Consider the following 25272-nt stretch of genomic DNA (forward strand, 5'->3'; position numbering starts at 1 on the left):
CTCTCTCTCTCTCTCTCTCTCTGTCTTAGTTTTTGTCTGTCTCTCTGCCTTTCTCTGTGCACCTCTCTCTCTCTCTCTCTGCACCTCTCTCTTGTTCTCTCTCTCTCTCTGTCTCTCTCTCTGCATGTCTCTGTGCACCTCTCTCTCTGTCTCTCTCTCTCTCTCTCTGTCTTTCTCAGTTTTTGTCTGTCTCTCTGCCTTTCTCTGTGCACCTCTCTCTCTCTCTCTCTGCACCTCTCTCTTGTTCTCTCTCTCTCTCTCTGTCTCTCTCTCTGCATGTCTCTGTGCACCTCTCTCTCTGTCTCTCTCTCTCTCTCTCTCTCTCTCTCTCTCTCTGTCTTTCTCAGTTTTTGTCTGTCTCTCTGCTCTCTCTCTCTCTCTCTCTCTGTCTTTCTCAGTTTTTGTCTGTCTCTCTGCCTTTCTCTGTGCACCTCTCTCTCTCTCTCTGCACCTCTCTCTTGTTTTCTCTCTCTCTCTCTCATTGTCTGTCTCTCTGCACCTCTTGTTTTCTTTCTCTCTCTCTCTCTCTCTCGCTCTCTCTCTCTCTCTCTCTCTCATTGTCTGTCTCTCTGCCCCCCCCAATCTCACCTTCCTAACTCTTCCAAACAGATTGCCAGAAGAGCTTTTATGGGATTTTTGTTCCATTTGCGGAGCGGGGTTTTAATTGCTGTGTTTAAACAGTGCCATGGGGCAGCGTAATACGATTTAAAAAGCATAGATGTGAAATCAGTGAGCCAATTCTGCCTTTTATTAATGGACGACAGAGCAAATGAGAGAGAATTGGGAGATTTAGTCAGTCGTTCCTGTGCAGGAGTTTCGGCTCTTTTTGTAAATCTCATTAAAAAAATCCTCGGCTCTTAGTCAAGGACTCCATCATTCAACTCTCCTCTGTGTGTGTGTGTGTGTGTGTGTGTGTGTGTGTGTGTGTGTGTGTGTGTGTGTGTGTGTGTGCACTTTAACAGCACCTTTATTTCTACTAAATCAGCAAACTTGCACATATTCTTAGTCCTTTTTTTAACCTCTTTTGAAGTTAATAAGACAAAAAAACTCCTGCTTGTCCTGTTCCTGAGAAACTCCTCTGTCCTGAAGAGACCAGAAAACTGAGTTAGTTTTACCTCTGAAACTGGAGACTCCTTCTATAAATATAAAAAACATCTTACAGAAATCAACAGTCTTTTTAAACCTGTTTATGTGGCGCGTCCGCTGTACAAATCCCTGTGAAAGAGCCGTTACTATAGAAATGATAACGTATCCGATAAAGCTGCTGATAAAGAAAATAAAATTGACGCCTTCTGACCAATCAGAATCCAGCAGAGCTGTACATCAGGTAATGTGTTGTAGTAATATACTGTAGTGTAATTATGAAATTTAGAATAAAAGGGAGAGAAAATGAGAAGAATGTCGGGTTTTGTGCAGACGAAGAGACAGAAGCGGAGAAATCAGATCGTCATTTTGGGCCACTGCTGTTTATTTCTCCTCCTGTAAAACCCTCCGCGTAAATCATTTTTTATTTTACCATAAAATACAAATCTCTTCCATCTCTCCTCCTTTCTCTTGTTCCATGCCCTATTTCAGCATGCTTAAGGGCTTTTCTGCTTTCCTTGTGTTAAATTAAAGTCCTCGTCACTCATTTCTCTCCCTGCTGATTACACACTTCCACATTTACACGCTCCAAAGTCATCATTCTTCTCCAGTGTGTTTCCCGTGGCCTCAATTTTAACGTCCCGATGTGGGAACGCTCCTGCGCTACATGGAAGTCACTGTCGCCCGCGCGCGCACACACGGGTGATGAATTGGTGCTGTGAAGCAATGCTGTTCTGTAGGTCGTTATTCTCGCACGAGGACGCAGCGTTCACGGCGGAAATGTGAATGGGGAAAAAATCCCACTGCACTGCAGGGCCGAAATGTGTTTATAACATTGGGGATATTACTGTATATTGTTGAAAAATGGCTCACTGCAGGACAAAAATATATGAAACAAAAGAAAAACTGTAACCATAGCAACACGCTTACCCGTCCTAGCTAGCATCAGCTAACTAACTAGACTGTAATAGTTTTATTATTCTCAGAAATGCAGATGGCGAAGAGGAGGTTCTTCATTTTCTTTGTCGCTTTGGAGGCTGAAACTCGGGAGAATTTGAGCTGCTTGCGCGAGTTAAACATGGGACGTCACATACCGGGGGAAATGCACATGCCGGGTCTCATTTATCAAACTGTACACGAATGGATTTAAGATTAAATTCTTAGCATGAGTGTTTACACAGTAAAGTTGGGATTGATGATGAAAATACTATAAATTCCAGGGGAAAAAAACAAACGTTCATGGCCTCCTCATGCTCCTGAGTGTGTGTAGATGACTGACTAATATAAACCTCGACTTGATCAACTCCAAAGCATATAATCTGCATGGATAACTGCGTTTTTATATCCGGGATATACTGTGGAGGATAAACTGCTTATTTTTATTACTTTTACAGCGTTTAGTCGACGCCCTTATCCAGAGCGACGTATAGAAGAGCTTTGGGGTCTCGATCAAAAACACATCCTCATGCTAGTTCACTCAGTCCGAGACTAAGGCTACATCCACACGACAACGGCAACGAGATTTTTTTTTTTTTTTAAATATCGCATCCACATGGGCAACGGATCAGTAAAATATCAGGTTCATATGGCAACGCAACGCTTGCTGAAAACGATGCAATACACATGCCACACCTCTACGTGCGCTGTAAGACGGCCCCATCGGAGACACCAGAACAATAGAAGTAGACGCATGCGCATAAACCCCTTCTTCTGTAGCATCAGCCACAAAGTTTTGATTATTAATCAGTAGCGTAAAACGAAAGACGCGGAAAGAGGAATGAACGGGGGTAGATGGAAGCCGGTACGCCAACATTCTGATATCCTCCAGAATTCTTTAATGGTCCGGAATAAATTGAATGCTACACGTTGATGGATTACTTTGTTCTTCTACGCCCTTTTTGAGGAATGTATTGTCGGACTTAAACCAACATCTGAAGAGGTGAGATCGCTCCTTTTTTTTTTTTTTCCTATGTTTGCTGGTGGGATTGTTTTTGTTTTTGGAAAGCGCACGGGCGGTGCATGGTTTGGTACTGCTTACGCAGTGTTTGGACTAAAGACTCTGCCCTAAGGGCTATTCTCTCTCTCTCTCTCTCTCTCTCTCTCTCTCACTTTGCACCATTACACAATAAATATTCACAGTGAAAATATTTTGTAAGCGCGTTTCATGAACCAAGTTATCGGATTTGTTGACAACTCGCATCAAGTTTGTTACACTTCTACCCGGCGTGAAGCACTGACAGTCATGTGGTTGTGATGTCATCGTAAACAAATCCGTTCTACTCATCCAGACGACTTCGCAACGGCGCCGTTGCCAGATTTTTCCACTCTGGAACCCGTTCTCAAAAGATTTCGTTTTGGGCACCCAAAACGCCGGTGCCGTGTGGACGCCAGGCCGAAACGATAAACAATTTTATCAGATTCTCCTGAATCCGTTGCCGTGTGGACAGGGCCAGAGAGCTACAGTACTGTGGAAGAGTCTGAGGCACATGTAAAGAAATGCTGTCGACCAAAAATGGCTTTAAAAAATAATGAAATGTTTAAAAAAATTACTATAAACAGTAATCAGTGAGCCGTAATAAATGAAACAAAGTCAGTATTTGGTGTGAGACGACGCTTTGCTTTTAAAAAAAAAAATCTGTCTGAGGTCCAGTGAGGTCAGTTTTATGCGGAAATGATCTGTAGGTTTTCCTGAGCATCTTCCAGAACCAGCCCCAGTTCTTCTGGACACTTTGACTGTCACACTCACTTCTTCATTTTACACCAAAACCCAGCAGCCTTCATTATGCTTTCTTTTTTCATCTGAAAAGTGTCTCTTATGGAATATGCTGATCAGATACAAACTTTTTTGTTTCTGTAACATTTAATTTTGTGCTGGAAAACGAGCGTTTGGACTCTGTACCGACTCGATAACGTAGACGTCGTAAAATAGAAATCTATAACAAGGTTTGTATGGAGGGGGAAAAAAGGTGCCGAAGACTTTTGCACAGCACTGTGCAAATCGAGAACATTTTGTCAAAACCCGTTGTTGTATATTACTGGCATTTAATTAAAGAATCTAAAATAAAGAAGGCGAGCCAACACAAACCCAAATGACTGATAAAATAAATGCCGGTGTATAAGCGGAGGACGGGACGGGCCATCTGCACAGAGCCGTAAATCCCAAACAGACGCCTCAGCTGACGGAAGATTTACTGCTTGCTTATTATTATTGATATATTATTAAATATTTTATCGGTATAGAAGTGAGTCAAAATAACGACTACTACTTTTTTTTCCCTCCCCCGGCTTTCCCCGATCGATCGTTTCGTTCCTCCAGGCAGCGGCCTGTGCGTTTTACCGGTCATGGAGTTGAGTGGCGCTGCATGCAAGTGATTTGTGTCAGAAAAGCACTTTTTTTGTGTGTTACAGACATTTTTGTAACTCTAGCGTCACTTTTTTTTTTTGGTTTAATTTGCACAAATGTTTACACACAGATTTACTAAAACAATTAATGAAGCTGATTTATTATAATTTTTAGTTTATTTTTAAGAATATAGAAGAATATTTTCTTAAATCTCATGTTTGCTCACTACTAGAGTCCTCTATGTTTTATTTTTCTCGCTCGTCCTCCCAAATTGCAACCTGATTGACTGGGAGGTACAAAGCAGCCCTGAACGCTGATTTTTCTGAAAAGCTGATTTTTGTTTTGTAACTTTTGGAAACCGTGCTGGGAGCGAAAAGGCGACGGGTGATTTTTTAAAAGCATTCACACAGAGTTGTGTGTAAAACGTGCATTTAAGAAAATGGTACAGATTTATTATTATTATTTTGTGTGTGTGTGTGTGTGTGTGTGTGTGTGTGTGTGTGTGTAGGTGTCCTTCATCCAGAACCTGGTGTTTTGTGTAGAGAGGGCGTACCGTGTCCCGGACTTCGGCATGTGGGAGAGAGGAAGTAAATACAACAACGGCAGCACAGAGCTGCACTCCAGGTGAGTCGCCATCTTTATTCACCGTGCCATGGTTATTAACATATTTATAACTCCTTTATAACACCATCATGTGTCCTTGACCTGAAATATCAGCACTGGTTTTATTTGCTCAGAGAGTTCACTTTACTGATGGTGAATTCCTCACTAATGTGATGCAACAAAATGAAGGTCAAAGAAACGGCGAATAATAAATAACATCTGTTGGATATGTTAAAGGAACAGTCCACCGTACTTCCATAATGAAATATGCTCTTATCTGAATTGAGACGAGCTGCTCCGTACCTCTCCGAGCTTTGCGCGACCTCCCAGTCAGTCAGACGCAGTCAGATGCGCTGTCACTCCTGTTAGCAATGTAGCTAGGCTCAGTATGGCCAACGGTATTTTTTGGGGCTGTAGTTAGATGCGACCAAACTCTTCCGCGTTTTTCCTGTTTACATAGGTTTATATGAGCAGTGATATGAAACAAGTTCAGTTACACAAATTGAAACGTGGCGATTTTCTATGCTATGGAAAGTGCGCACTATAATGACAGGCGTACTAACACCTTCTGCGCGCTTCGGCAGCGCATTGATATCTGAGCTCCGTATCAATGCGCTGCCGAAGCACGCAGAAGGTGTTAGTACGCCTGTCATTATAGTGCGCACTTTCCATAGCGTAGAAAATCGCCACGTTTCAATTTGTGTAACTGAACTTGTTTCATGTCACTGGTCATATAAACCTATGTAAACAGGAGAAACGCGGAAGAGTTTGGTCGCATCTAACTACAGCCCCAAAAAATACCGTTGGCCATGCTGAGCCTAGCTACATTGCTAACAGGAGTGACAGCACATCTGACTGACTGGGAGGTCGCGCAAAGCTCGGAGAGGTACGGAGCAGCTCGTCTCAATTCAGATAAGAGCATATTTCATTATGGAAGTACGGTGGACTGTTCCTTTAAGAGAAACTGAAAAATATTATGTCTGTCTGTCTCTGTGTGTCTGCCTGCCGAGCTGTCTGTCTCCCTCCGTCTAGTTGTCCGTCTGCCTGCCTCCCTGTCTCTCCGTCTGCCTGCATGCCTCTCTGTCTGGCTCTCTGTCTAACTGCTTCCCTGTCTGTCTCTGACCAATCAGATTTGAGAATGAATCCCTGCTGTTATATAAAAATCTAGAATGATTTTTCAAGGAAAAGAACAAAAATGTCTTTCTTGTTCATTCAGTTGTTTATTACTATTATGATTACACATTCCCATACTTCTAAAAATTATTATTATTATTATTATTATTATTATTACACCTGACTCCGGCTCGCCTCCTTTCAGTAAATGAGAAGTTGCGGATACTGAACTTGTATTAGTGAAAGCTGATTTATTTAAGTCTCACTCTTTTTAAAATACAACCCCGATTCCAAAAAGGTTGGAACAAAGTACAAATTGTAAATAAAAACGGAATGCAATAATTTATACATCTCAAAAACTGGATATTGTATTCACAATAGAACATAGACAACATATCACACGTCGAAAGTGAGACATTTTGAAATTTCATGCCAAATATTGGCTCATTTGAAATTTCATGACAGCAACACATCTCAAAAAAGTTGGGACAGGGGCAATAAGAGGCTGGAAAAGTTAAAGGTACAAAAAAGGAACAGCTGGAGGACCAAATTGCAACTCATTAGGTCAATTGGCAATAGGTCATTAACATGACTGGGTATAAAAAGAGCATCTTGGAGTGGCAGCAGCTCTCAGAAGTAAAGATGGGAAGAGGATCACCAATCCCCCTAATTCTGCGCCGACAAATAGTGGAGCAATATCAGAAAGGAGTTCGACAGTGTAAAATTGCAAAGAGTTTGAACATATCATCATCTACAGTGCATAATATCATCAAAAAATTCAGAGAATCTGGAAGAATCTCTGTGCGTAAGGGTCAAGGCCGGAAAACCATACTGGGTGCCCGTGATCTTCGGGCCCTTAGACGCCACTGCATCACATACAGGCATGCTTCTGTATTGGAAATCACAAAATGGGCTCAGGAATATTTCCAGAGAACATTATCTGTGAACACAATTTACTGTGCCATCCGCCGTTGCCAGCTAAAACTCTATAGTTCAAAGAAGAAGCCGTATCTAAACACGATCCAGAAGCGCAGACGTCTTCTCTGGGCCAAGGCTCATTTAAAATGGACTGTGGCAAAGTGGAAAACTGTTCTGTGGTCAGACGAATCAAAATTTGAAGTTCTTTATGGAAATCAGGGACGCCGTGTCATTCGGACTAAAGAGGAGAAGGACGACCCGAGTCGTTATCAGCACTCAGTTCAGAGCCTGCATCTCTGATGGTATGGGGTTGCATTAGTGCGTGTGGCATGGGCAGCTTACACATCTGGAAAGACACCATCAATGCTGAAAGGTATATCCAGGTTCTAGAGCAACATATGCTCCCATCCAGACGACGTCTCTTTCAGGGAAGACCTTGCATTTTCCAACATGACAATGCCAAACCACATACTGCATCAATTACAGCATCATGGCTGCGTAGAAGAAGGGTCCGGGTACTGAACTGGCCAGCCTGCAGTCCAGATCTTTCACCCATAGAAAACATTTGGCGCATCATAAAACGGAAGATACGACAAAAAAGACCTAAGACAGTTGAGCAACTAGAATCCTACATTAGACAAGAATGGGTTAACATTCCTATCCCTAAACTTGAGCAACTTGTCTCCTCAGTCCCCAGACGTTTACAGACTGTTGTAAAGAGAAAAGGGGATGTCTCACAGTGGGAAACATGGCCTTGTCCCAACTTTTTTGAGACGTGGTGTTGTCATGAAATTTAAAATCACCTAATTTTTCTCTTTAAATGATACATTTTCTCAGTTTAAACATTTGATATGTCATCTATGTTCTATTCTGAATAAAATATGGAATTTTGAAACTTCCACATCATTGCATTCCGTTTTTATTCACAATTTGTACTTTGTCCCAACTTTTTTGGAATCGGGGTTGTACCTGGAGTGTTTTTTTTTTTTTTTAAAGAAGGGATCAATCCACAGCCACTCAATACCTGTTTATCTCCACAACACAGCGTCTCACCCGAGAGCCAATTAGAGAATCGACTCCTTCATTTATCTTTAAAAATATTGCGGTTAACATTTTTATGAGTCAAAAACTGAAAATAACGATGATGATGATTGTCATGCGCAATAATAATAATGCCAAAAGGTAAATCACCGTGCTGTCTAATTTACACACAACTTGGAATTTAATTAGACATTTATTGTGCAATTAATTTTAACAAGCATGCTTTAACAAGATTTTTACAAAACATTTGCATTTATTTCAATGTTCTTTTGTTTAAATTTATTAAAATAACTATTTATGCACTTAAATTACAACTTAATAATAAACATTAAACAAAGGTTACGCAAGATGTGTTACTGTGCCAGTTAGAATTTAACTAACAAAGTAGTTAATATTTCTCATTAAATTTTGTTTCACTACTTAAAAACCATCTGAAGCATAAGTACATTATTATTCAATACTGCAGTATTATTTATGAAAGTGTTTTTCTTTGAAAGAAAGACTTCTGTGCTATTTGCAGTCTGTGTAAACCAAATAATTTGACAACTGAAGTTTTATAAGCTTGAATTTCACGATACCATCGTAAAAATATTCCAAAGCTTCTAACCTTGGCCATGAAATGTGTGCTGCAGTCACACCACTGTTTAAAATTTATAATATCCAATTTATTTTTCATAGCTACCTAGCAAGCAAAATAAATTTTTTTTCTTTATTTAATCCTCTGCTAATTGGATAAAATAATAAAGGACATGGAATATTGCATGTACACTGTACTGTCGGAGTTCTCTATTTAAAAAGGAAATTCATCACTTTAGAAGCCATTAATAGTCGTACTGGAGGTAATGTATTGTGTGCACATCAGCACAAACTTGCTTAATCCGAGCGTGATAGATGACTGGAGCTGCATGCCGGAGCAGTCAGCAGGTGGAAGAAAGAGCGCCGGGGAAAGATCGGGCAGAGATCCAGCGTGCGGAAGGTGATAAATGTTTCCGCACACTTCTTAAATCATCACGCTGGAGACCTGAACAAAGCAAATGGACGTCATTTTGCTGCTGCGTGAGTCATCACTTTGCACTTACGCTGACATCGTGCCAGGTTTCCCTGAGTGAAAGCCCACAGCCTTTCAGCAGCGCACCTCCAGCCAAGAAACATAACATGAGGGGAATTTTAAATGGCTGTAACACACGCAGGGCTTTTCAGTCCCATTGGACACTGGGCTCTTTAATTATTAATTAATCTCTTTAAAATTAGCGACTAAGTAATTGCTAACTTTCCGTGTATTTGTCAGTATCCAGCATTTCAGTCTCCCACAGAGGGAATCTTTGAAGACATTTTTCTACACTTAATCGCTTGCTTTTGAAGCCAATCCCCTGATGGTACTGGTTCTACGTTCCAAATTTTGGAGCTGGAGTTGAACTGAGGTTGTTGGCAGAGACTCAGGCACTTATGAGCACTTATGCCATCTGATCACTTCAGGATGGAGAATGAATGGGAGATTAAAGCAGGAAAAGGTGGAAATTACAGAGAAATGACATTTAAGAAACATCTGCAGCAGAAAATGTGACGCGAAAAACCTAAGTTAGCAGTGAAGCTCTTTTTGACTGTGGGCATTAAATTTGTGCCGTCGTCACAGGTGATTTAGTGAGCACCAAAAATGACGACAAACTCAGGAGTTTAATGTTGGCGTTCTACTGTTTTTAATCTTTAAAAGTTACTCTTTGTAATAGACATTAAAAACCGCCTTGACTTCAGTTTGTTAACGGTTTATTCTTAAATGCAGCACTACGATTTGGTTGGCAGTTTGTTAGCAAAACTAAGTATCATGATACATACTGTATGTGTTGAATAATTATCTTCAAATATTGTGTTTATGATGTTTTCGGAGAGTTGGTTCCCATCTACGTTGCAACCGAGGGAGACGAAGCTACATTGTGCCTGAGGGAGCCAAAATAAAACCACACGGTACCATTACTGTGACGTAATATCATAAAAGATTCAGAGAATCTGGAGAAATCTCTGTACACAAGAGACAAGGCTAAAAACCAACACTGGAAGCCCTGTGATCTTCGAGTCCTCAGGTGGCACTGCATTAGAAACGGACACGGTTCTGTGGAAATTGCTGCGTGGGCTCAGGAACGCTTCCGAAAACCATCGTCTGTGAGCACAGTTTGTCACTGCAAATGCAAGTTAAAACCAAATATAAACAATATCTGGAAAGGCCACCACCTTCTGTGGGCTTGAGCTCTTTTACTGAGGCCAAGTGGAAAACTGTCCTGAGGTCTGACGAATCAAAAATTTTTAATTTATTTTAAAATCATGGACACCACGTCCTCCAGGCTAAAGAGGAGAGGGACCATCAAGAGTGTTATCAGTGCACAGTTCAAGATCCAGCATCTGTGATGGTATGAGGGGGCGTTAGTGCACATGACATGGGTAGCTTGTACATCTGGGAAGGCGTCATTAATGCTGAATGATGTAAACATGTTTCAGAGCAACATGCTGCCATCCAGACAAAATCTTTTTTATAATAATAAGTTAAATTTATATAGCGCCTTTCAAGAAACCCAAGGACGCTTTACAATTATAGACAAAGAAAAAATAAATAAATAAAAATAATTTTAAAAAAAAGTAAAAAGTCCACCAAGTAGGGGTCAGGATGTAATTCCAGTGGTGTAGCAGCCACAGTCCCACCAAAAGGCGCACGAAAACGAGTCCCACATCTCCAGCACTGCCGCCGCAACGCCGTCAGCAACATCGCTTGAACACCACGCCATGGATCCACAAAGCGAGCAGAGACGCTCCGCCACACAGAGCGCTGGTGTGTCCCAAACCGCCTGCACAGCCGCTGCGACGCCACCGAGCAACATAGCTCGGAACATCACGCCAAGCACTAAAGCACAGAGCGCTGGACAACCACGATGTAAAATGAGCAACAGGCTCACTGCAGTCCATAGCTGGGAGCACAGGCATCACCCACGGCGAACCAAGGCCTGGAGGGAACCGACGCCCAAAACTGGGTCTGGAGCTACACCACAACTGGCGGACAAAACACTCAAACAAACCTCAAACTACTCAAACACACAGAAAAAATAAATAAATAAATAAATAAATAAATGAAAATAGAAAAAGAAATAAAATTAAAAAAAGCTCTGGTGAGAAGCGGCAGCCAGAACGCGCACGACGTACTCTCAACCGTCAGGGAAGGCCTTCCTTCTTTCAGCAAGACGACGCCAAACCGCTTTCTGCACATATTAAAACTGCACGGCTGAGTAGTAAGAGTCCAGGTGCTAAACTGGCCTGCTGCAGTCCAGACCTGTGTCATTTAAAACATTTGGTGCATGAAACAAACAAACAAACAAAATACTAGAATGAAAACCCTGAACTGTTGACCAGCTGAAATCCGATATCAAGCAAGAATGTGACCTTTCGCTTTCAAAACGACAGCAGTTGGTCTCCTCAGTAACCAAATGTTTAGTGTTGTTAAAAGTAGAGGTGATTCAACACAGTTGTAAACACACCCCGTCCCAATTTTTTTGAAACATGTTGCTGACATCAAATTTAAAATGAGCATATGACGCGGTACGCGGTGGTCCGGACTACCGTTGTGGTCCGGACCACGCCGTTTTCAGGTGTGGTCCGGACCACCAAGTTCAGAAGACAAATAAATTTTAAATTTTCAGCTACTTCTTCCCCTAATTTAGAATAAATTCTTTCCTTTGCCCTTTCTTCTGTTGCTTTGTAGTCTCTAGCACATTTTTTCTTATTCCTTAGAAGCTGTTCATAACCACCCTGAGACATAATGACGAAAGTTGGTAAAATTATTTTTCACTTCCCTCGTGGCAGCTCCCGCTTTTTTACATGCGTTAGAACTGGTATCTTTTATTGCGCGTGTGTTTTACGCATGCATTTCTCTTCCGGTTTGAGAAAAAATAACAAATGATGTACGACTTTGTAAAAAAAACTCGTATTAAATGACAAACACAGTATGATTTTGGTAAGTTTTTATTTATATCGTAATATAATACAGCATACGGTGAACCGGACCACAATCCAGGAAAAATAATTAATTAATGCCCTCGTTTTGTATGGAAAATACGGTGATCCGGACCACCGCGTACCGCGTCATATGTTTTCCAAACAGTAATAAAAATTTCTCAGTTTCAACATTTGAAATGTTGTCTCTTGTATTATTTTCAGTGAAATATAGCGTTTCCATGATTTTGCAAATGGTCACATTTCTGTTATACATTTTGCACAGCATCCCAATTTTTTTTGGAAACAGGGTTTTATTTATTTTATCATCAAAGGTCAGACCAGTATGTCTCACATTGTTTGTTTGGTTCTTCCTAATTATAGACGTATATAAAATTTCTTTCTTGTTGCCAGAGTAACATTTTCACCTCCTACCTTTGCATTTATTTGTGCCCGTTTGCTAAACGGTAACACTTCAGCAAATCTCCTGCTCCATTACAGTAAATGACCAGGATGGATCTGACTGGTTCTTCCATGTTCTTCTAAATTCTGAATCGCCTCACAGTTCATTCCCTGGGGTTTTATTTTATTTATTTATTTATTTATTTATTTATTTTTTTAAACATTGATTTTACATCATTTAGCACACTTGAGCATGTTCCCACCACCGGCACATGGAGCATTACGCCTGGCCTCATCAGCACTTGGGTCACTAGAGATGAAGACAAAAATGGCAGAAGATCTTTGCTTTGTTGAATTTCAATAGAAGGTGACTGCGTTTTCAGAGCAGTTATAGATATCGATATCCAGAAAGAAAGATTCTTTTTCTCTCACTAAGTGCTCAGAAATGGCAGACGCAATGTTCTTTGCTTAACTACAAAGAGGAACGTTTAAAATCGATCACACCTCTGGTCTGGTCTGATCTGATCTGTCCTTGGCTTTACTTTGTAGCTCTGTGGGACTCGCCAAAGCAGCACTTGAGGCCATCAATGGATTCAACCTCTTTGGAAACCAGGTAGGACTGAAGAGTTCTTTCTTAATTCAATGTTATTGATTTGTACATTAAGGACGGTATGTAATGATTTAATGAAGCCCTGGTGTGATGACTCATCATGGTATTTCCTCATAAGTTTACACAAGAGGTTGATTATGTTGGGTCAGAACTTGCTAGAATATTGTGGAATAAATGTTAAGAATGATTTAATACTGCAGATTTTCCTTATAACGATATACAATTAAAATGTTTCATAGTAATGTGTATCGTGCTAATTAGAGTCAATTTACCTAAAACTAACACGCACTTTCTGAGCATGTCCAATTCTGATTGGTATTTTGACGCCTCTGATGTACAGTACTGATGCTGTGTAATCACACTAACAATCATAAATAATGGTTTAGGCTCAGCCTTTGTTTGTCAAGCAACCCTCGCTGCAGAACCCAAGGGGTGGAGCTGGACCTGATCTAGCTCCTCCTACCCGGGAAAAGTCAAACCAAAAATCCAGGGAGTGGAGTCGGACCTGATCTGTAACCCCTACCTGGACAGCGTTAAATCGAAGGTTCAGGGGGTGGAGTCAGATCTGATCCAGCCCCTCTTAGCTGGGTGGAGATGAACCAAAACTCCAGGGTAAGGAGTTGGAGCTGATGCAGCCCCTCTTACCTCTGCAGAGTCAAACCAAATGTCCAGGGGGAGGAGTCAGACTTGATCCAGCTCCTCCTACCTGGCCAGAGTTAAACCAAAGGTACAGGGACTGGAGTCAGAGCTGATCCAGCCCCTCTTCCCTTGGTGGAGTCAATTCAAAAGACCAGAGGGTGGAGTTGGATCTGATCGAGCACCTTTAACCTGGCTGAAGTTGGAGCCAGGGGGTGGAAACAACTGTGTTTGTGACTCTGTTGTTAAAGGTCATAGGCAAAGGTTGGAGGTGAAACGTAGAATATCAACTTTATTGTCTAGAAGAACGACCCAAAAAGCAAATTCAGTCTTCCTAGTGTCTAATTTGCACCCTAAAATTGAATAAAACGGTTAAAATATACTGTTTTGCCCAATTTCTGAAGGTTTGTTTACATCTCACTTATGCGCACTTTCACCGCCAGGGGCCCGTCGTCATGACGTCATTTAAGCCAAACGGACGGAGCAGCTCTGTGTTTACTTGCGAGCCGAGCACACGTGTACGGACGTTGGTCGTGAGAGGTTGTGTAAAATGTCTGAAAGTGAGAGCGATTTTGAAGTAGGAACTCTCCAAATTGAATATGGAGAGGTGAAACCGTATCTGTATGACCCTATGGTCGTTGTGAAGCAATCGGTGAACGTGGCTCACTGGTTTGACCGTGCGGCCTCGGAATCGGCCGACTCTGATCGCGGTGACCCCGGACCTCAACAAGACTCGCGCCCAAACAATTTATCCTGGTAGTTATGATAAATTCCTACTTTCATCGTAATACTAAATAAGAGCCCTTTTGAAGAATAATTAAGCCGCCCTCCCGAGTGGATATAGGGAACGATTACTGGACAGGGCGCCGGTCAGCCACATTAGCCTGCCATCCGCGGCATTATACCATTTATAGCCGACTCTAAGCGAGGAAATCTCCCTTTGTCTCATTTCCACAGTGATTGTACAGGATCCCTCAGGATTCTTGACTTGTCAATTGCAAGCAAAAGTAAAAATGTTTCCCTCCAATCTTCTCCTTTTTGCTTGAGCGTTGCTGCTCCGTTTCTTCTTTGACTGCTTGATTTTGTTTCATGCACACAATCCACTCTCTCCGCCTCGTCTCCTCTTTCAGAAAAAGCCAATCCACTCGCTCCGCCTCTTCTCTTTCAGAAAAAGCCAATCCACTCGCTGCGCCTCTTCTCCTCTCTCGGTAAAAGGTAAAACCACCTTCCTGAACCGGTCCCGTTGTTACAGTTCACTGCACAGCAATAAGGCATGGGTTTTTTTTTTTTTTTTGGAAATTCCTGAACACACGTCTGCACTCAAGCCGAACGGCGATGTAAGCAAACGGAAGTGGACTCAACTCAAGCGGTTTGTTTGTCTTGAATGACGTCACGCGCCGAGTGGTCACGAAAATCACCGAACAGAAATTCGCCACGATCCGCACTAACTTATCTTAATTATTACTTATTAACAATACTTCTTGGGACCAGGAGAAAATTACTGAGGGTTTTTTAACATATAAAGTTTCAAATGTGCATAAAATTAAAACCGTTGCCTCTGAGCTTTAAAGTGTGTTGTTTGTGCTATAGAGTGTTTCATGGGTTATAGTTTTAAACTGGGCTGGATCTGGTCCAGCTCCACCTCCTGGAGGACGGTTTCTTATTTGTGTAATTGTATTAAATTTAAACAAATTTAAACTTTAATTACACAGAACAGAATGATTTGCGTGTGTGGGTGTAAGTAAACATTTTTCTTCAAAAGTGACAAAAAAAAATGGAATTAATCCCGAGATGTAACCATAGCAACACCAGCTTCAAAAACGATTACACATTTTATTTATTAAAGAGTGATGTATTTTTTTAATTCATTTATAGTTGCATTTGATGATGATGTAAGTGAAACAAGTTTGATTTTGTTCTCCCTTGCGTTACAGCAGCTATAAACAATTGCTCCCTTACCAGCCTCTCTCTCTTTTTCCCTCTTTTGAAATTAATAAGACAAAAAAGCAGCTTGAACAAAGTGTAAACTCTTCTTAACTTCAACTTACAGCTCTGACTCTGACTTTTGGGGAGTACTGACACTGAAACCCCTTCTGTATATATTAAATAAACGCATCTCTCCTCATAGAAAACTTCTTGATCGCCTGCCGTACAAGTCTCTGTGAGTGACCGGTTACTATAGAAACGATAAGGTACCAGAATGAGTATATATGTTATGAGGAAATAAAACGCGCACACATTCTGTTTTTAAATGTTGTCTGTAGGCGTGGTTTAAGTGGAATGGCACCACTACATTTTCTTGATCTTGGAGAATAGCATTTCTTCACTGCACTGTGATGTGATATGTTCTAATATACAACCCCAATTCCAAAAAAGTTGGGACGCTGTGTAAACTGTAAATTAAACCAGACTGTGATAATTTGAAAATCATGGAAACTCTATATTTAATTGAAAATAGTACAAAAAGACAACATGTTGAAACTGAGAAATTTTTTTTTTTTTTTGAAAAATATAAGCTCATTTTGCATTTGATGTCAGCAACACATTTAAAAAAAAAAAAGTTGGGACAAGGGCGTGTTTACCAGTGTGTTGCATCACCTTTACTTTTGACGACACTTTGTAAATGTTTGGGAACTGAGGAGACCAACTGCTGTAGTTTTGAAAGTGAAATGTTGTCCCATTCTTGCCTGATATACAGTTGCTCAACAGTTCGGGGTCGCCTTTGTCATACGGTATTCTGGGCTTTATAATGCACCAAATGTTTTAAATAGGAGACCGGGCTGGACTGCAGGCAGGCCAGTTTAGCACCTGGGCTCTCTTACTATGGAGCCTTGCAAAAATGATTTCTGTACATACACTGAACAAAAATATAAACGCGGCACCTAAAAATTGTATTTATTTTGTACATCCGATACTGATTTTTTTTTTTTTCTGCCCACATCAAATGATAGTATAGCATATCAGTAAACATTTTTTGAAAAAAAAAAAAATGTCCCTCTACTCAAGTTCTGAGCAGTGCCCAGACTTGAGATAATCCATGATCCAGTCGGGTGTGACCATTGCAGACAAAAATTTCACTGAGTAATGCATGTCATGACCATCCTTTATGTGGGGCCAATAAAAGGCCACCCTAAAATGACAAAAATGTCAAGATGCCACAGATGACCAGAATCAACCGGGAACGAGCCATTGGCATGCTGCAGGCTGGAATGTCCATCAGAGCTGTAGGGCGTCAATTGGGGGTGCTATTCCACGATAGTCCGCCTCCGACGACGATTTCAGCAGCATGGCACCACAGACAACATGCCACATGCACGCAGGCCACGTGTCACCACTCCAGCACAAGACCGGCATATCCGTCTGACCCACCTGCGTGATCGGTGCCGGACTGCAACACGGACCGCAGATGAGACCATGGGGAGACACAATCGCAGGGTCAGCAGTCAAACTGTGAGAAACCGACTCAGAGAAGCTGGCCTCCATGCACGTAGACCTCATCGAGGATTGGACCTGACTGCTGGGCTACGACGTTCTCGTCTGGACTGGGCTCGGGCACATTGAAAATGAATTTCTATCTGAACATTTGTATTTCATAAAATATGGACCGCTGCGTTTATATTTTTGTTCAGTGTATTAAAACTGCATGGCTCCATAGTAAAATAATTTATATTTGTTTTACACAGTGTCCCAACTTTTTTGGAGTTGGGGTTGTATAATCACTTCATGTGGTGTTCTCACGCGCAGATGATGTGTGTTTGGTAAAGCAGCACGCTCTGATTGTAGGAGTCTGAAACAGTAATGCAGGTTTAAAAATCAGTTTTTAGGACTGAAGCATATTTTTCTCATCCTGTTTAGATAAATGATAATTTTGTGTAAATTACGTTCTGATGCCGTCGCGTCCATCGGCGCCAGGTGAGATCAGTTTAACAGCGGTCTCGATCACCTGTGTGTCTGACGAATGATCAGATCTCCTTTAGCTCTGATTTAGTTTCTGTCTTTCCCCTCAAGATCTTTTCGCAGGATTAATGTGTTTTCTTGTTGAAGACGAAAAAAAGCTCCTACTGCACCTGAGCCACATTTGTTCTGGACTAATGCATCAGCAAAAGTGGAAAAAGTCCTCGGTTACTTTATTTAAAGAAAACTTTGTGGCATTTGGGCCTGCATTCTAGTGAATTTGCACAGCGTTTTATAAAATATTAATACCATGATAATTGTTCAACTTATCGCAGTTTACAGGAGTATCTACGGTGGCTGAGAGAGGACACAACACTTCCAAATTATGACAACTCTACCAAACGTAGAAAACGCATGCATCAACTCAACAGCGTGTAATTGCGTCAGGAAACGTCTTTCAAATTGAGAAAATGATTGCAAACACGGCAGCACGGTGGTGTAGTGGTTGGTTAGCGCTGTCGCCTCACAGCAAGAAGGTCCTGGGTTCGAGCCCCGTGGCCGGCGAGGGCCTTTCTGTGTGGAGTTTGCATGTTCTCCCCGTGTCCGCGTGGGTTTCCTCCGGGTGCTCCGGTTTCCCCCACAGTCCAAAGACATGCAGGTTAGGTTAACTGGTGACTCTAAATTGAGCGTAGGTGTGAATGTGAGTGTGAATGGTTGTCTGTGTCTATGTGTCAGCCCTGTGATGACCTGGCGACTTGTCCAGGGTGTACCCCGCCTTTCGCCCGTAGTCAGCTGGGATAGGCTCCAGCTTGCCTGCGACCCTGTAGAACAGGATAAAGCGGCTACAGATAATGAGATGAGATGAGATTGCAAACACACACGAATTTGCAGAAACAGAAAGGCGCTGCAAAACGCGACAATGGAAGCGTTCACAAAATGCAACAAAAGCATTCGCAATGCAACTTTATTTAGCTCTCGCTTTATTAGCGAGTATCAACAGGACAATAACTAACATTAACAATGTCTTTATTTGATAATAAATGTGAAAATATAGCTAAGTTCAACATGCTCAGCCCGCAAATCGTTAAAGGGGCCGTAGGTCAGTAGGTTGTTGTTGCTACTTCCATTGCATTGTGCCTGTTTGCAGTGCTTTTATTTTGTGTGCATCGTCTGAATTTGCACTCGTTTTCTTTCTCTCTCAATCTGCACGTTGTTTTCTGATGCATGTATTTTCTGCTTTTCCGAGTGCTGTCGTAATTAGGAAGTGTTGCGGTCTCTCTCGGCCACCGTAATCACCAGCGTGCTGTGCAGCGTTTTAATCTGAGATGAACCTCAGGAGTGTGTAATTAAGGACTTGTCTTTGTCATACCTCATTACTGCGAGCGTGATGTTTGTGTGCAGTTATAGTCACATCGCTGCGACGGGTTTAGATGCACTGATCCACAGTGACGATCCACAGAAGTGTTTTGTTTTCTCCGTCACAAACATCCTCATGTTGGTACAGATAGATGAGAGTCAAGGTCAAACCCTGTTAGAGAGGAACGGAACAAAAACCCATATGAGCCGAGGGGTTTTATTAGATTAGTAAAGAGCTGCATCTGCAGCCTGTCTGTTTATCTGATAAATCGTCTGGCTTATCTTTATCTGTTTGTATCATCTGTCAGTCGTCTATCTTCCTATCTTATCTGTCTGTTTCTCTGTGAACTTTTCTGCCTGTCTCTCAGATTCTCTGTCTGTCTGTCTGGTCTTTCTGTCTGTTTCTCTTTGGGTCTATCTGCCTTTCTGTCTGATTCTCCGTCTGTCTATCAATCTGCCCAACTCCTGTCTCTGCCTGTCTCATCTCAGAGTTTGTCAGACTGCGTATCGGTACGTCTTTCTGTCTGCCTGTTTCTGTAAGACTCTGTCTGTCTGTGTGCCAGTTTCTTCGTCTGTCCACAAATGAATCGAGCTGTCTGTCTCACCGTCTGTCTAGCTAGACCTCTCAGACAGACAGCTGTCTATCTGTCTTTATATTTTAAACTGCAGCTCTGTATTAGAAATCGCAGAACTGGATTGTACCAATATCCTCCACTTTTAAACAGTACATACGTGTGTGTGTGTGTGTGTGTGTGAGAGAGAGAGAGAAAGACACACTCCACCTCTTGACTCTCACTGCACTCATTCTTCCACATGCTGGTGTAAATCGGGATGTTATGAAACCTCCTCGTCCAGCAGGAGAGCTGCTCCACTTCATTGTTGGCTTTCTGATGGGTGAAGTGATGCTCTAAATGGCACCTGCTGTGTGTGTGTGTGTGTGGGCACAGACAGGACACAGTGGAATAAATGGCTGTGGTGCTGCAGTGATTGGAGGGCCCTCGATGTTGAGGGATCACACACTCCCTGATGGGAGAGTAAAACACTACAGCGGACTGCTGAAGCACAGAAAAGCTGTGTAACGCTGCGGTTTTTAGACACTCACCTCCAATACAGATTCAAAAGTGTGTGTGTCTAACACTCTGTCTGTGGAGGCGTCAGGTGACATTTTGCTCCTTTTATAAAATCCTTTTCAGCTCAGTGCTGCCAGTTATGTAAGCAGGAATCATGTTTCTCTTGTCCGCGTGTGTCGTTATGTACTTCATCTTTAATAACCTCCTACGCCCGGAAATACATTTGTTTTTCAGCTTTTCTCGTTTTTATAAATGTTTGTTTATACATGATCATGTACAGTATGTAATATACTACTCATAATATTTTATAGAATATTAAACCAATTATTCCATTAAACACTAATGAACTCCATTAAACTGTTTCCATTAAAATCAATTACACCATGAACTCGAACTCTTCTCATTCAGATCCATTATAAACTGCACCGTTAAACTCCATTACACCATTAAAATAGGAAAATATTTTTCATCTTTTTAGTAGCTTGCCTTCCAGAGTGTATTTCGGAAGCGAGTTTAAGTGTGTTGGTGTGTGTGAGTGCACACTCTGTTTAATATTCTGTGAAGAACAAATTTGTCTGAGTCATGACCGGTGTTCTGTTTCATCAACACAGACGATACCACCTTTACAGCAAGTGTAGTGGAAATGCTGCCAGCAGTCGCGGTGTGTAAGCGGCACCCTGGCATATCGCTCACTCTCTCCACACACACACAGACCCATCAGCTGTCAAATTCAGTCCCATTTCAGTGAAATACAGTGCGTGAACACTGCGTTTGGGTCATTGTTTGTTTGGGAGTGACGTTTCTTTGAGGGAACATTGTGATTTAAATTGGACGAAACCCGCGGCGAAGAAAAAAGCTCTTAAAGTGGCTCATAAGCTTTTATAGAAATCCAAACCTCGCATTCATCACTTGGCAGATTATAAACGGCATCTCGCTGGTATTGTTGTCCAGGACAAAACCCCGCTATCAGCAGCAGCAGGCTCGGCGGACATCTCCTAAACTGAAAGACATGACAATGATAACAGTCGTGTGTGTGTGTGTGTGTGTGCAGGGATGTTCCTGGTCTGTAATATTTGTGGATTTGGATGCTCACAACCGCAACAGACAGACGCTGTCTTCTCTCCTACCCCGAGAGTCTCGTTCTCACGTAAGTTACGATCCACGGTGCCGTTTTCAACAATACGGCCACCGTTTTGTCAAAACAGCTGCCATTTTGTGTCGTGAAAACACATGGGACGAATAACAATGCGCTCATATTTCCATAAACATCCATACAGTCGCTCTCACATCTACAGTTACTCTAACACCAACGTAGCTGCTCTCGCATGCATGCAGTTGCTCTCGCTTCCGCACAAGCACTTTGGTATTAACAGCTCTCCATTCACGTCTTCACGTTCTCGCGGTCACTCTTACATCTACACAAATACTCTGCATTCACATAAATGCTCTCGCATCTACACAGTTGCTCCCACATCCAAACAAATGCTCTCGCGTCCACACAAACGCTCGCGCGTTAGCACGAATTCTCTGCATCCACACGCTCACATTTACTCAAACTCTCTTGCATCCACAAAGTCATTCTTTCATCTGAACAGTTTTTCACGAACACTTTCGCATCCCTGCAGTTAGTCTCATGCATATAGTACTTCTCACAAGCTCTCTGACATCCACAAAAGCGCACTCGCGTACACGTGAACACGCTCCGTCAGATGAATGCTTTGACTTTGACATGAGCACTCGCGTCCATAGGAACAGGTCTTGAATTTTCACGATCACTCTCTCAACCGTGCGAACACTTTCGCATGCAAACAAGTGTTCTGCATTAACGTGGATGCTCTCGCATTCATACAAACTGACTGCATCCATGTGAATGCTCTCGCATCAACGCAAACTCTCCTCACGTTCAGGTGAACACTTTCCATCCACAGTCAAATTTACGCAAATGCTCTCGCATCCACAGAGTGGCTCTCTCATTCAAGCAGTTGCTCTCACATCCACACCGTCACTCTCGCTTTCATACGGTTGCTCCCACAGTCTCACATGCATGACTTTTGTATATTTTATAAGCGTTCTGTTTGAATGTATGAACATCTGCGTGTATTCTTGATGTGTAAATGATCCTCGCTGAACTGACAGCACGCTTGTGGAAGTGTCCTGCTCTGCATCTGGCTGATTCTCCTCTGATTTTGATGCTCAGAACACGGACGCTGCCCTCTTGCCCTGTATCAGCTACCCGGCGTTCGCGGTGGACGACGACGCCCTTTACAGCCAGACGCTCGACAAAATCGTCCGCAAGCTTAAAGGGAAATACGGCTTCAAGCGATTCCTGAGGGACGGATACAGGACGGCGAACGAGGATAAGAACCGCAGATATTACAGACCTGCGGAGATGAAGGTGAGAGTTTTTATTACACAGGCGCCGTCATTTTTAGTATCAATAAAATAAGTTCTATTTGACACAAAGTCAGTAATGTGATTTAATATTATATTCAACCTAATATGAGTTATGTATAACACGTGTTCATTAGAAGAGAATTTCTCCGGACTGACATGACTCGAGTTTATCCCCATGAAAATAAATACGCCACGTTCTGGTGTCAGTGGGTTTTTTTTTTTTTAATGATTATTTTTTAATATATGCGCTTTTTGAAGCAGTAATGATTCCTTTACATCTTTTAATGCGAGCGGGACTTTGTGCAGGATAAATCTGATCCCATCGAGCCAAGTTAGATGAATAATAAATTAAGTGTGTATGAAACGGAATGGAAGAGGCTGAAACTGTTTAACATCCGAGTAAATCGGCTCATTGGAAGCAGCAGTTGACCTCCTGGGATTAACGAGTTTGTGTTTAATGAGGAACTGTAAAGAGTGTAAGACACAGCGCTGGGATGGACACACACACACACACACACACACACACACACACACGCACGCAGACTTTTATATATAAAAAAAAAACCCGATTCCAAAAAAGTTGGGACAAAGTACAAATTGTAAATAAAAACGGAATGCAATGATGTGGAAGTTTCAAAATTCCATATTTTATTCAGAATGGAACATAGATGACATATCAAATGTTTAAACTGAGAAAATGTATCATTTAAAGAGAAAAATTAGGTGATTTTAAATTTCATGACAACAACACATCTCAAAAAAGTTGGGACAAGGCCATGTTTCCCACTGTGAGACATCCCCTTTTCTCTTTACAACAGTCTGTAAACGTCTGGGGACTGAGGAGACAAGTTGCTCAAGTTTAGGGATAGGAATGTTAACCCGTTCTTGTCTAATGTAGGATTCTAGTTGCTCAACTGTCTTAGGTCTTTTTTGTCGTATCTTCCGTTTTATGATGTGTCAAATGTTTTCTATGGGTGAAAGATCTGGACTGCAGGCTGGCCAGTTCAGTACCCGGACCCTTCTTCTACGCAGCCATGATGCTGTAATTGATGCAGTATGTGGTTTGGCATTGTCATGTTGGAAAATGCAAGGTCTTCCCTGAAAGAGACGTCGTCTGGATGGGAGCATATGTTGCTCTAGAACCTGGATATACCTTTCAGCATTGATGGTGTCTTTCCAGATGTGTAAGCTGCCCATGCCACACGCACTAATGCAACCCCATACCAACAGAGATGCAGGCTTCTGAACTGAGCGCTGATAACAACTCGGCCGATTATGGTTGAATATTTTATATTATCAGTTAGATCAAGTATCAGTAGTCTATCACTATTACTGTATATATGGTAAACCTGCTTAATGAAATAAAAACGTATTTGTCCAGTTTAGTTTCCTTAGTTTTTAGCTTAATTAGCAATACTGATAAATCATAATTCTTAGAATTAAAGATGTGTGGGCATATATATAAGTCCTTATAAGGATTGATCCTTATATTTATAAGGATTTACTACTAAGACAGTGGTAAATTCTTATAAGTTCTTGACTGTTTTTTTCGTACCACACCGCTAAAGACCCAATCCACCCCCCCCGCCCCAACCCTCTTTTCTCAGGCTCCCACTTCCCGGAATTTTTTTATTAGAGCAAGTCATAAACTTATGCTGCAAATAACCACATGGATATACTGAAATAAATACATGACGAACCTGAGATGAAATGGTCACTGCACAGGCGCCAGTGATCGCTCCTTCCAGTCGGTACCCATGCCTTGTTCTTGTTGTTTGGATCAGCCCGGCCGATAGCAGCAATCCATTTTGCGTGCTTGTCAGGGTCCCGTGGCAGCCTGTGAAACTTTCTTCCTGTTTTCTGACCTCTCCTGTTGTGACATTTATATGCCATGCTAGTATCCGGCATTGTGGCACGGTAATTTTTGAATATTTCGGCAAAAAAAAAATGAAAGTCAGCGGCGGAAATATGGCGCTTGACCGCCAAGATGGCGTTTGTCTACAATCTGGAGCGGATGTGACGTCACATGCAAGTGCTCAATTTGGTCCTCCAGCTGTTCCTTTTTTGTACCTTTAACTTTTCCAGCCTCTTATTGCCCCTGTCCCAACTTTTTTGAGATGTGTTGCTGTCATGAAATTTCAAATGAGCCAATATTTGGCATGAAATTTCAAAATGTCTCACTTTCGACATTTGATATGTTGTCTATGTTCTATTGTGAATACAATATCAGTTTTTGAGATTTGTAAATTATTGCATTCCGTTTTTATTTACAATTTGTACTTTTGTCCCAACTTTTTTGGAATCGGGGTTGTGTGTGTCTGTGTGTGTGTGTAACACCGACTCAGAGCTTGAATGCAATGGTTTTTAAAAAAATGTTTTTTTGAATATCAGAATTTAAATCCAGTTTATATTTACGGTCTGTAGTGGGAGAAACTTAATTTTGTTTTTATCAACTTTATGAGCACGAGAAACCCTGCTCTAAATAATATTCAGTTTGTAAGGAATATTTAACAGTTATTCCACAAAATCAAGTTGATCGCTGAATTGTCTATAATCCATGTACGACGAGATTGAGTGGAATAACTGTTTTATTCTATCCACATTCACTGGATTTTGAGAAACCGAGCATTTTTATTTTTTGCAAATTCGATAAGTAAAAACTTTATTCAAAACGTCCGACAAAATCATTTCCGCTTAAAATGTAAACAAACCGGCGAAATGACAGGAGCAATTTGTGAAAAAATATGATGATAATTCTTGAAAAATAAAAAAAGATGCTTTCATTCCATATTTTGTTGCTCTTTTGTATTTTTTGGGTTTTGTTTTCGAGTAGATTT

At 41.6% G+C, this 25272-nt stretch overlaps 1 protein-coding gene across 3 annotated transcripts in view; it reads left to right on the plus strand.

The window, feature by feature from the left end:
* phkb (phosphorylase kinase, beta) overlaps positions 1-25272 on the plus strand; it is a 123414-nt gene that overhangs the window by 36495 nt on the left and 61647 nt on the right. For all 3 annotated transcript variants that reach the window (XM_060911641.1, XM_060911640.1, XM_060911639.1), the window contains 4 exons: positions 4935-5050; positions 13025-13088; positions 21093-21188; positions 22239-22436. In XM_060911641.1, the coding sequence (XP_060767624.1) occupies positions 4935-5050; positions 13025-13088; positions 21093-21188; positions 22239-22436 (474 nt within the window). The remainder of the gene's footprint in view (positions 1-4934; positions 5051-13024; positions 13089-21092; positions 21189-22238; positions 22437-25272) is intronic.

The sequence above is a fragment of the Neoarius graeffei genome, chromosome 27 (assembly GCF_027579695.1).
Source record: "Neoarius graeffei isolate fNeoGra1 chromosome 27, fNeoGra1.pri, whole genome shotgun sequence".
NCBI classification, from domain to species: Eukaryota; Metazoa; Chordata; class Actinopteri; order Siluriformes; family Ariidae; genus Neoarius; species Neoarius graeffei.